The 13,283-nt window shown below is 44.9% G+C and overlaps 1 protein-coding gene across 1 annotated transcript in view; it reads left to right on the top strand.

Annotated features, from left to right (window-relative positions):
• The window catches only part of LOC119456201 (N-acetylneuraminate 9-O-acetyltransferase-like), a 100,834-nt gene that overhangs the window by 16,431 nt on the left and 71,120 nt on the right, over positions 1 to 13,283 (top strand). The window contains exon 5 of the mRNA XM_037717834.2: positions 8,354 to 8,459. Coding sequence (XP_037573762.1) covers positions 8,354 to 8,459 — 106 coding nt within the window. The remainder of the gene's footprint in view (positions 1 to 8,353; positions 8,460 to 13,283) is intronic.

The raw sequence follows: 13,283 nt of genomic DNA, 5'->3' as shown, positions 1-13,283 counted from the left end.
TTTGGCAAAAACACAATTTTTGCCTATGTTTAGACGTTGGTAACACGCTAAGTTGGTCCATGAAAAAATAAGCAGAGAAGTGGATATAACTGAGAAGCGTAACAATTTTTCGCACAGAAATCTTAATCAAAGTAATTTGCGTTTTTATCGAGAAAAACATTTTAAAATTTGAGCCCCACCATTTCATTATCTCGGTTCGTGCTTCGGCTTCACCTGATAAGCATGTTGGCGGGAAATACAAACCAACTGAATATGGTGGCGTATCCATAGCATATGGTTTTTCGATTCTTTCTTCCTTACTGTATTTTTTTTATATTACGTATAAATGCAATTTCAGACATCAGTAAACATCTAACAATATAATTGGCTTTAATACCCCAATGTCCTCAATAATAAACAGCTGTACTTATTGCATGCTGGTCTGACAATCAGTTGGCTTAGAAAGAAATGACGTCTCAACCATGAGGATCTCGTGGCTAGAGGAGTAGGTGTGCCGACCGAGCGTAGTTAACCACTTCTCCTCATCATGACAAAAAAATGGCGCTGCAGTCAGTAGAACAGTTCTTAGCGGCGTATGTCGTCTCCGTACGTAAGGAAGAGTGTGTTTACGCAGGGAAGACATAATGCGTGTTCGAGGATATATCGCTGCCGCTGATTTCAGCTATAATGTAGGCTTCAAATACTCTTATGTGAAGTGCAATCAAAGCTGTATGGGTAATTGTGCTATTGTCAGAAAACACGAAGTGCTAGAACAATTTTTTTAGCTTCTGTGCAAGAACCTCGCACTACAGCTTAAGCAGTTTTGAACGAGTGCAGAGCTATTGTGAATTTTTAGGCTGTGAACTAGTGAGTAGTTTTTCGTAGGTTTGGTGCAGCCAAGTATCGTTTGAATCACATAACAAGTTTCAACATCCAGAAACAAACGGGCTAGCTATGAGAGACGCCACAGTGGGGCATTCCGTAATACTTTTTGCACCACCTGAGAGTCGTTAACGTGGGCCTAAACCTAAGTACACGAGCGTTTTGTATTCCGACCCAATCAGAACGAGGCCGCTATAGCAGATAAACCCATGACCTCATAATTAGCAACACAATGATAACCACCCAGCCATCACGGCTGGTAAGAACTCTGTTGGGAGCAAGGATGCTGAACTTGGTGCTGAATTTACAGCTCCCGTGTAATTGTCGTTTGCTTTTTCTAAGGCTTAGTAATCCATCCTTAGAACCGTTTGCGCCGTAGATAGCAATATTTCGTATATTTCAGGAACAAGCTAACTTTCCTGCAGAGTTATAGGGTGCAGCCGTTGGTTCCTTGCATAGAAATTCACACTTTCATATCGAACTTTATTGAGCGTGATGTTAAAAACTAATTTCGCTCAAAGAGAAAATGCGGCAGCTGTGCAACCTTCCACATCCAGATCCAGTGACCGAGCATGATGCAACGTGTACGCGATGACAAGCTCTGGAAGTGCCAGCACAGAAATCTTGATGTTGAAATTTGTGCAGGGTTCATTCGCAGCTTGTTGCTCTGATCTCTTCGAAGGTTTGCAGTCATAATCATGTCGTGTGATCACAGTTCCTAATAATGTATGCTCTTATTTTCTTGGGCGGAGAGATGAGCGGAAGTACCACATTATAGCACCTTTGGTTAGCTTTTCTTAGTCGACAAAATGGGTGAAGTCGCGCTTGGGAAGCTGTTCCTAAAAGCATCTTCGCCCACAAGCCGTGTCTGCTGCTGCTCTTGTTGACGCTGAGAACAATGCTGCTTTAGACCCCCATGATTTATAGTTCAGACAAAAGAAATTAGTGTGTTTGTTGATCTTCTTTGAAGGAGAAATACTGCCACTATTTGGTGCGGACTCCGCTTATTCACCATTGGGGATGAGCTTCCACTAACCATGCCGCTTATCTCTTCGCTGTAGAAGCTTCAACATATTTTAGCAACTTGCAAACATGCAATAACAGAGACCTGTATCTCCTCATTGCACAAACTGATGACTACAGACGACAGTTTCTCACTGTGCGTGCTTTATTTGTTGAGCGCCGTCTTCCACAAGTACCAGACGACATACGCTGCTGAGAACTGTTCTACTGACTGCAGCGCCATTTTTGTGTCATGATGAGGAGAAGTGGTTAACTACGCTCGGTCGGTACACCTACTCCTCTAGCCACGAAATCCTCATGATTGAGACGTCATTTCTTTCTAAGCCAACTGATTGTCAGACGAGCATGCAATAAGTACAGCTGTTTATTATTGAGGACATTGGGGTTTAATACCCCAATGATATTGTTAGATGTTTATTTATGTCTGAAATCGCATTTGTATGTAATATATAAAAAATACAGTAAGGAAGAAAGAACCGTAAAACCATATGCTATGGATACGCCACCATATTCAGTTGGTTTGTATTTCCCGCCAACATGCTTATCAGGTGAAGCCGAAGCACGAACCGAGATAATGAAATAGTGGGGCTCAAATTTTAAAATGTTTTCTCGATATAAACGTAAATTACTTTAATTAAGATTTCTGTGCCAAAAATTGTTACGCTTCTCAGTTATATCCGCTTTTCTGCTTATTTTTTCATGGACCAACTTAGCGCTAAGTGTTACCAACGTCTAAACATAGGCAAAAATAGTGTTTTTGCCAAATTCAGGCATTTATTTTAGAGCCTGTGCGCAGAACATAGGCGAAAATAAAGTTTTCGAAAGTAGTATGTTTTCAGGAAAGTTCTATAAAAGTAATTTCAGGTTTTCTTCGCTGACCGCTCTTTGTGAAGAAGTTCCCTAAAACACTATAATTTGAACATTTTTGCCTTGGTGCTAAGGAATAAAAAACAAAGCTATCTTACGAAGCTGTTTTGTAATGAAAGAAGAATGTTCAAACAACACAAAAATGCAAATTTTGAAAGGATGCGCAAAACGGTTGATTTTTGGTGAATTTGTTTTTTGGTCATGGTTTTCCACCATTTCAAGAAATTCAGATGGCCCTCATGTGCCCAAAAATTTTTTTCCGCTCGAAATATTTTGGGAAAATACTGTGCAAGTAATGCTTATATACGTGTAAATAAAAAAAAATTAAAGAAGTGATTTTTTTCAAGCGCCATGGTTGGAACAGTTGGCGTGGAATGACCCATAACTCAGTTAAACTCGGGACTTAATGCATTAGGTATGAAGGTTAGTTTTTAGGAAGAAGGTGTAATGAGTCTTTCGTTAGACTGTATTTATTCAGTGTGTAGGTCAGCCAGCTTTTGGAAACCATAGCTTGTGCGTACACGTGGTACGTGCCAATATTCGCTATGTCTTGTGTTGCCATTGCATATATCTTCCCTCAGATTAGCAAAATTGTGCAGGTTGTCATGTCGTTTATGAAGTTCACTTTGAAAAGTAGGTCGAATATTTATCTTGTGTTATGAAAAAGAAGGTGTTGTGTGATCGAGTAGCCCAATTGCTCATAAGGCAGGGGGGGCCCTGGAAACAGGGATGCGACTGGCGCATCGGTGCGACCACTCCGCCGGCGTGACGCCAGCCAGTGCCTGGCGCTACCGGTGCCTCGATACTGCGCTTCTTTGTGGAGGGTAGTGACATGTGCGGTTGCGATGCCATATTGTGTCACAGTCATATTGTCATAGTGTCATATTGTGTCATAGTGTGTCGCAGAGGGTAGCAGTTGTCGTAATAAAGCTGAATAGGAAGTATAGAATGAAGGTAGTACAAGCCTATGCCCCAACCTCCAGTCACGATGATGAAGAAATAGAACAGTTTTATGAAGATGTTGAATTAGTAATGAGAAGGGTGCAAACTCAGTATACTGTAGTCATGGGCTACTTTGATGCAAAAATGGGGAAAAAGCAGGCTGGCAACTACGGGAAAAAGCAAGCAATTGGCAACTATGGCATCGGTTCTAGGAACACTAGACTAGATATGTTGGTAGAATTCGCGGAAAGGAATAGGCTCCGAATAATGAATACCTTTTTCAGGAAGCACAGCAACAGGAAGTGGACCTGGAAAAGCCCTAATGGTGAAACAAGGAATGAAATAGATTTCATACTCTCTGCCGATCCCAGCATAGTGCAGGATGTAGAAGTGTTAGGTAGGGTAAAGTGCAGTGACCATAGGTTAGTCAGGTCTAGGATTTCTCTCAATTTGAAGAGAGAGAGAGTGAAATTAGTCAAGAGGAAACAGGCCAACCTAGATGCAGTAAGGGTAAAAGCAGACCAATTCAGGCTGGTGCTCGCAAACAAATCTGTAGCTTTAGAGCAGGATGATGAAGATAACATAGAGATAATGAATGAAACCGTAACTACGCTGATCTCAGAAGCAGCAATTGAAGTGGGAGGTAAGGCACCAAGGCAACCAGTAGGTAAGCTCTCCCAAGTAACAAAGGACCTAATAAAGAAACGGAAAAACATGAAAGTGTCAAACTTGAGAGGTCAGATAGAATTCACTGAACTGTTGAAACTGATCAACAAGAAGAAAGTAAGAGATATCCGAAATTATAACGTGCAAAAGATCGAGGAAGTAAAATATGGACGTAGCATGAAATCAATGAGAAGAAAACTTGGCATAGGACAAGGCAAAATGTATGCACTGAAAGATAAGCAGGGTAATATAATCAGCAATTTCGATGACATAGTAAAAACAGCGGAAGAATTCTATACTGTACTGATCTGTACAGTGCCCAGAGCAGCCAAGCTACTTTCATTCGAAATACTGATGAACAGGATACAGGGGCTCCTTCTACAACTAGCGATTAAGTTAGATGGACCTTGCAAGACATGACCAGGGGAGAGCTGCCGGAAAATATGGAATAACAGTTGATTTAACCAAAGATGGAGGACTTATCAGGCTTCAAAAGCTTGTGGCCCTTTATACGCAATACCTCACGACTTCAAGTGTACCAGAAAGCTGGAAGAATGCCAACATTATACTGATCCATAAGAAGGGAGACGTTAAAGAATTGAAGAATTATTGACCCATTAGCTTGCTCTCAGTATTGTATAAAATATTCACCAAGGTAATTTCAAATAGAATCAGGGCAACACTTGACTTCAGCCAACTAAGAGAAGAAGCTGGGTTCAGGAGGGTATGTTCTACGATCGATCATATCCATGTCATCAACCAGGTAATAGAGAAATCTGCGGAGTACAATCAACCTCTCTATATTGCTTTCATGGGATATGAAAAAGCATTTGATTCAGTAGAGATACCAGCAGTCATAAAGGCATTGCGTAATCAAGGAGTACAGGAGGCATACGTGAATATCTTGGCAAATATCTACAAGGATTCCACAGCTACCTTGGTTCTCCACAAGAAAAGTAGAAAGTTACCTATCAAGAAAGGGATCAGGCAAGGAGACACAATCTCTTCAATGCTATTCACTGCATGCTTGGAAGAAGTATTCAAGCTCTTAGACTGGGAAGGCTTAGGAGTGAGGATGAACGGCGAATATCTCAGCCACCTTCGGTTTGCAGATGACATTGTCCTATTCAGCAAGAATGGCAACAAATTACAGTAAATGATTGAGGACCTTAACCGAGAAAGTGTAAGAGTGGGGTTGAAGATTAATATGCAGAAGACAAACATAATGTTCAATAGCCTGGCAAAGGAACAAGAATTCAGGATCGCCAGTCAGCCTCTAGAGTCTGTAAAGGAGTATGTTTATCTAGGTCAATTACTCACAGGGGACCCTTATCACGAGAAAGAAATTTACAGAAGAATAAAATTGGGTTGGAGTGCATACGGCAGGCATTACCAAATCCTGACTGGGAGCTTACCACTGTCGTTGAAAAGAAAAGTGTACAATCATTGCATTCTACCGGTGCTAACATATGGGGCAGAAACTTGGAGGTTAACAAAGAAGTTCGAGAACAAGTTAAGGACCGCACAAAGAGCGATGGAACGAAAAATTTTAGGCCTAACGTTAAGAGACAGGAAGAGAGCGGTGTGGATCAGAGAGCAAACAAGGATAGCCGATATTCTAGTTGACATTAAGAGGAAGAAATGGAGCTGGGCAGGCCATGTAATGCATAGGAGGGATAACCGGTGGACCATTAGAGTTACAGAATGGATACCAAGAGAAGAGAAGCGCAGTCAAGGACGGCAGAAAACTAGGTGGGGTGATGAAATTAGGAATTTTGCAGGCACAAGTTGGAATTGGCTAGCGCAAGACAGGGTTAATTGGAGATTACAGGGACTTCGTCCTGCAGTGGACGTAAATATAGGCAGATGATGATGATGTTGGCAAGATAAGTTAATTTGCCATTGAAGTTCAATCTTTCATGTTGAGGACAGGAACGATTTGCGCTGTTTTCCAGTCAGTACGAATGGTATCCAATGATAAGGATGCACAGAAAATTACGACAAGGAATTTAGCAAGTACTTCAGCACACCGACATAGAAAGGGGTTTGGTATATTGTCAGATCCAGGCAATGCTTTTGTTTTGAGATTGAGTAGCATAGAGACAACACCAGGTTCTGATATAAGTGTAGTAACATCGTGTTAGTGGCTATGGCTGAGACATAATCGTTGAGTTAGTAAAAAGTGACCTGCCGCGGTGGTTCAGTCAGCTAGGGCGTTGCGCTGCTGAGCACGAGATCGCGGGATCGAATCCCGGCCGTGGCGGCTGCATTTCGATGGAGGCGAAATGCAAAAATGCCCATGTGCTTGCGTTGTAGTGCACGTTAAAGAACCTCAGGTGGTCGAAATTCATCCGAAATTCATCGGGCATGCCTCATAATCAGAACTGGTGTTGAAAAAAAAAAAGAATTATGGGGGTTTTACGTGCCAAAACCACGATCTGATTATGAGGCAGGCTGTAGTGGGGGACTCGGGAAATTTGGATCACCTGGGGTTCTTTAACTTGCGCCTACATCTAAGTACACGGGTGTTTTCGCATTTCACCTCCATCGAAATGCGGCCGCCGTGGCCGTGATTCGATCCCGTGACCTAGAACTGGTTTTGGCACGTAAAATCCCAGAAAGAAGAATAAAATGCTGTGTAAGGATTAATTGAAATGTTCAGCAATACATTGTTTATCATCAATTGTTACGCCACCGTATACAATGCAATCAGCTGCTTTCGTTCTCTTTGAAAGGTATTGCCAGAACGTATCGGGAGAGTCTTGAATTAAATTAGGTAACGTTTAATTGAAGTAGTGGTGTTACAAAAACTGCTTTGACTGCATTGCTTTTACTGTGTGCTTATTGGCTTTTGTTTGTTTCAGTGTCTGACTTTTTTGGAGGTGACGCACCCCCAGTGTTGGACATTATAAAATCAACACAATTTACTTTTGCTGATGCAGAAGGGTTAATGAAAACTCCACTCGTGGGGAGAGAGTGAAGAACATCAGTGACACTGGAAGGGTTAAATCTCGAGTAGGGGTGCAATATGTCCGTAAGGCTTATTTTTTTCTGTTTTATAACAAGACAGTATGTACAAATGGGGGACTAAAGAATACAGGATCTGCAAGTGCGTGCCCATCTGCATTTTCGCACCTTCTGATGAAGCAAGCACCTGGTGTCGGAGACATGGCAATGCGCGTCTGCCTGCTAATGACCTGTCGGGAGCAGTGTAAAAGATTGCACTAGGAGAGAGGTGTCTGTTTCAGCTACTAGGGGCACCCGACAATGCACCACTTGATCTGCCAGCCAAAACAGACACCACTGTTCACGATGAGGCTTGCAAAAAATGTGTGCATTGGCAGGCACACGAGCATTAAAGGACACACAATGCCATGTTTCAACACTAGGCTTCAACAGAAGGTGTGAAAACACAAATACTGTATTATGTTGTGCATAAGTCCTTAGATGTGCTCCACAGCAAATTGGCATCATTCCCTTAAAAGTTGCCAAGGCAACTAAACCCCTAACTGCCATGACAAATACCGAAAAAAGTGCAGAATTTTATTAGACCTGCATATTTTGTGCCATCTTTTTCTAAAGAAATAAGATACCATGGTTGTCCATTGCATTTTTACTGATCTTGTCAAAAAAAAAAAAAAAAACTTGGAAATGTCATTGTGTATTATTTGTGTGTCAAAATTATAAGAAACACTGTGCTGTTTTCACTATACACATGTGAAAAAATTGGGGAATGTTCACGTCATCATCGGCACTTGAGGTTTGACCATGGTTTTGCAGTGGCTACTCATGAGCAGCATAGCTAACTCGTTCCCGGGAATCCAAAGGAGTGATGGAGAACTGAGAACTTGTGGTCTCCTTGTGTGGGGCGGAATGGAAGCTCGTTTATTGCAACTGGCACTAGTGCAAGACATAGTCAAGCATGTCCTGATGCAGAATGTCAAGTATGCACACATCCCTCGAGCAGGGTTGTTACATAATAACCTCCATGCAGGCGACACAGCAACGTGGAGGTCTGGAGCTCCATCCGGCTCATCTCGGAGGGCTACCCAGGTGACTCGCCTGATGGCTTGCACACGGGGCCCCTGGCAGTCAACTACGTAAGCACACTTTGCCAAAATAGGATGCTTTTATTGCGATAGCAATTATATGGACACTTGAACCGGATTTCTGCCGTCGGCGTCGCCGTCGTCGTCGCCGTCGCCGTGAGGCTCCCTATAGATAAAATCTTCGCCGCGCGCCGTATGCCCGAGAGGAAGCGTGCGGAGACGCGCGCTATCACGGAGAGCGAACGCACTCAATCTCCCACGCGCAAGCAAGGAAGCAGGAAGCCAGCGCCGGAGGGAGCAAGGGGGGGGGGGGGGGGCGCACTTCTCTGCCAACAACCGCGCTCGTCGCTCGCTTGCACCGTCTCTTATCTCCACACGGCTCTGACCTTTAAGTGCATTCGCCGCTCAGTTTCCGTTGAAGCGATAGACCGCACGTACCTTCGCCCGCTGCGGCGTATGCTTGCTGCCAGCGTTTTGACAGTCGTTGTCTGCTGTCATTCAGTGTGATCTCTTCGTGTTTGTGCGCGCTCGCACCACGCTTGTTCATTCAGTTCGTAATAGTCGGGCCACATTTTCCAACGCACGCTACACACGCAATGCTGCCCGGATCGGCAGTGCAGCGCTACAGGTGTGTCCCTTCGCACGCGCTGCCCACGGGAAGCGCTTCTCATCAACACCACCGTTTCACACGCGCCTTCTCGTGGTCATCGAGTCTCTCTTCATGTCGATCTACTTACGCCGCAGCACACCTGCTTACTTAATCAGCTCATGTTTACTACAATTCATATTGCTACCAAAGCCGCTCACCTTACTTCGTATGACATTGCTGTGTTGCTATCGCATTCATTGCTTTGCCCTTAGGGCGAAACTGTGACATTTTTTTTTTTATGCACAGACAGTTTGAGAAATTTCTGGCTTAACAAGTGTTGCTTGCCATGACCACATCTGCTTCACTAGTTGCCACTCAAGAATTGCCCTGTTTTTGGTACTAACTCTTTAATGTTCGCAACATGAGTTGAAATGCTAACGGCTTGCAATAAAATGCAAAGTTGTGTGCACCTTCACATTCTCTTCTGGAAGTGAAAAAATTAACCTGCTCCAACACTGACTAGCATGGTTGAGATTGTTGCAGAGCAAAGCAATATTTTAAAGGCTATAAGGGGAGCTCCTTTTTACGCCAGGCAAGTTGTACCAAATTGAGTAATTGCAGCATAGAACATTGACTACAGTACCATGTGTTCCTGTGTATAAGTTGCGGTTGTTTTCTGAATTTTTCGTCGGTGCATCTTATAGAACAGTGCGACTTATGTACATTTTTTGGGGGGGAAAACTGCCGTCAAAATCGGATTGGAGGCTATGCGCGAGGCGCGCTGGTTTGACCTCCTCTGCCACTTAACTGCTACGGGTTCTGTGCGCGCTATCGAGGTACCAGGTTCATCTCGTGATCGAGTTGCCGAGCGCCGTGCGAGGACGGAGCAGCAAGCGGTGGCAGGCCGACTGCGAGTCCACCGACCCCGAAGTCGTCACATTTGCAGATCGCTTTCAAGATACGGCGCATGCCGCTGTGCAAGCAATGCAGTTGCTACAGTACAAGCCACCCCTCCCTTCCTCCCACACTGCCTTCCCGCTTTCCTCCCTTGTGCGTGATTCGGCTCACCGTCGCACGCTTTCACTCGCTCGTACAGCATACGGCACGCGGGGACGATGTTATCGTCCTTGGACTTTATACGGAACATCGCAGCGACCAGTGGTGATTGCAGAAATGCGCCTGGAGTGTCCATATCATTGCTTTCGCAATTATAGGAATGGCACCCATACGCTTGCGCGTGACTTGCATTCACAGAGTGAAATGTCACAAATTTTTTTTAATCGTTTACTAAACGAACAGGTGTGTCTTATACACCGGTGCAATTTATATACGTTTTTTTGAGGGAAAACTGCTGTTTTGAGGGGGGGGTGATTTAAACAAAGGTGCGACTTATAGCCCGGAAAATACTGTACTAGCCTCAAGGGGCAGAGACGATGCAAAGTTTGAGGACTGCCCTTCCAGCGATGAATTATGGTGGCCATTGCACAACCATACGTTGCTCTTACAGTGTTGCCAACTTTGATGAAAATGAAAACGTGCATTTCAATTGTCTTTCAAAAGTGCAGTTATAATTAGAAGATTAATTCGCTCTAATTAGTTTGAAAAGCTGTACTACTGTGTTAGTTGAAAACGTGAAAAAAAAAACTATCTGTTTGAATCCTCTGTTGGAGCTGTCTGGCATTTGACTGCAGTGAAACTTAAATAAGGCCATCTGCTACTGAGCTTTCGAGTCTTCCAATGCTGCACAACCCCACGTGCTTCTAGTGTGATTTGCCAGTGCTCTTGCTCACTACACTGGTACACAGGTCATCCAGTGGCAGGCAATAGTAGTGTGGCAGCAGCTCAAGCAGCTTCTGTTGGAGCATCTCCTATAGTTAGTGAAGATGCAGGAGCTTATTTATGTAGGATTCCTCTATGGCATCTGTAATTTGTTTCATGGGGCCAGATGAGATACATCTGGTGGTTTTGTTATGATGCACATGATGGTTTGCATTTAAAGTGCTTGCTCCTGCACTGCGACAAAAGTTACATTAGTGAAATTCTTCAACACGAGAGACTTCGAGGTATATGCAAAAATTGCTGTAATGTGTTCATAACAGTGTTGCTTCATAAACATTCTTGAATTTCTGCAGGCATTGCCCTCTTTTCATCATAATGCGGCCTCTTTTGATGCACAATATGTCTGACCAGCAAAATCTACACTTTCCTTAAGCACTGGCAGTTTGGCTGGAGCATTCATCTCCAAATTGAACATGCAGGTAGTGCGAGTTATAGTAACACATAAAGGAGGAGAAAAGGATGACATCGTGGCAACCTCACTAGTAGTGAGGCACGCGCAGTGAATGAGGCCAGCTCAGGGCTGCAACCCTGGCACCATCATCTCCTTGGAGCCCAGCCTTGGAACTCTTGAATAAGCGGAGATAATCCAACCAACCAGGCCATTGCCACAATACTGTCAAAAATTACCGGCTGTCGTCCATACTTCTAATCAGTGTTGTACGGAACAGCGTTCCTGGAACTAGTTCCTTTTGCGAGGAACGGAGGAATGCCACCGTTCCGTTAAGGGTCAGTGGAACTGTAACGGTAACTCGTTATGTTTACGTGGGAATAGCGTTCCTTCTGTAAACGTTCCACGGCACTAAACAGACGCACGCACGTACACAGCGCACATCATGCATGGCACATCATGCACCGCATGAGGCGCAAAGAACTAACGTTTGCCTGTCACATGACTATGGTGCAGGGGTTCTCAGGTACATTCATACCAGGGAACCCTGCTAAGCTCCATAAAGTGCCAAGGAACCCCCCCCCCCCCCCTCCGATTTAACCGAATTATCGAGGGTATCAAGAAAACGAAACAAATGCTGCACTACGTCAACACGCTTTTATTTACTCAATGAATCGTCAAATCTTGTTTCTATTTAGCACAAGACCAGTGCGGAAGCTGAAATTCTCTTCATCTCATGACTGATTAGCGCTAGCAGCGGCGAAGGCCTCGCGACATCCTTCGCGGCGCGCGTTTTCATCTGAGACGCGCTTTGCACCAACGGGCGCACATCCCGATTATTTTTTCGCCACTCAGCTGCTCGCCAACAAATTGTCCGTCCATCGCGATGTAGCCGGTGCTTTTTATCTTCGACAGCTTTGCACTGAGTAAAAGCGAAACTACTGCTTGCCGCAACCGCTGTCGACGAAACCGCGGCCGCTATATATCGACACGATCATGGACGGCGACCTTGCGGTTCAGAAGGCAGGCGGCTGACGCACGCACCAAGTCAAAACGAAACTACCGTTCGCTGCAAGAAGTGTGGACGAAACCGCGGCCGCTATCGACGCGATCATGGACGGCCACTTTACGGTTCAGAAGGCAGGCGGCTGACAGACGCATCGAGTGAAAACGAAACTACCTTTCGCTGCAAGAAGTGCGGAAGAAACTGCGGTTGCTATCGACGCTGCCATGGGAGGCGGACTACGCAGTTGTGAAGGCACGCAGCCGACGCGCGCATCGAGTGAAAACGAAACTACTATTTGCCGCAACCGCTGCGGACGAAACTGCGGTGGTTATCGACGCGATCAGAGATAGCGACTACGCACTTACGGAGGCACGGGGCTAGCCGCCAACGCGATGTTACGCGCGGCGATAAACGCAAGAATAAAGGCTTTAAAGGCACAATTAGGCGCGAAGTGCTTCGGCGTTGCTGTCAGTCACGTGCCGCGTACGATTGCCGCTGAGGACCACGGCGATGCGGACTGCGCCGCTTCGTTTCGGTTGGATGCTACGCCGTTCTTGCTCTTCTGCGGCGCGCATTTGCGGTGCTCAGCATTTTTTTTTTTTTTAAATTTTTCCTGCAACGTATAGGTCAGTGCTCACGCTATCGGCACCTACCCTATCTACAAATAGGAGAAAGGCGCATGGTGGTAAGTTACGGCCTCTGAGATTCAAGTGCAAAAGCTTAGGCGCGTTGCCCGTTCTCAGAGGTTGGGTGGCTACAAGCTGCTTGCGTATTTATTGCGCAGTTCGCGCGTTGCTGTTACGCACTGTGATGTCCTTTTTGACACTCGGGGCATGGGTAATGGAGGTTCTTTGGATCAAGCGCACCTCGTGTTCGCGGTTTTAGACACTTGTCGAGAGCGGGACTAGGGAAAATTTATCAGTGGCTTGCGGAACCCCGAGCAGGGGCCTGCGGAACCCGTAGGTTCCGTGGAACCCACTTTGAGAACCCATGCTAGTATGGTGCATTTTCTTTCGTGAGTTCTCCATTATATTTTTTTTTATGACTAGGCTT

Source organism: Dermacentor silvarum, chromosome 1 (assembly GCF_013339745.2).
Source record: "Dermacentor silvarum isolate Dsil-2018 chromosome 1, BIME_Dsil_1.4, whole genome shotgun sequence".
Classification (NCBI taxonomy): Eukaryota; Metazoa; Arthropoda; class Arachnida; order Ixodida; family Ixodidae; genus Dermacentor; species Dermacentor silvarum.
The sequence above is the reverse complement of the archived record's forward strand: the minus strand, read 5'-3'. Positions and strand labels throughout refer to the sequence as shown.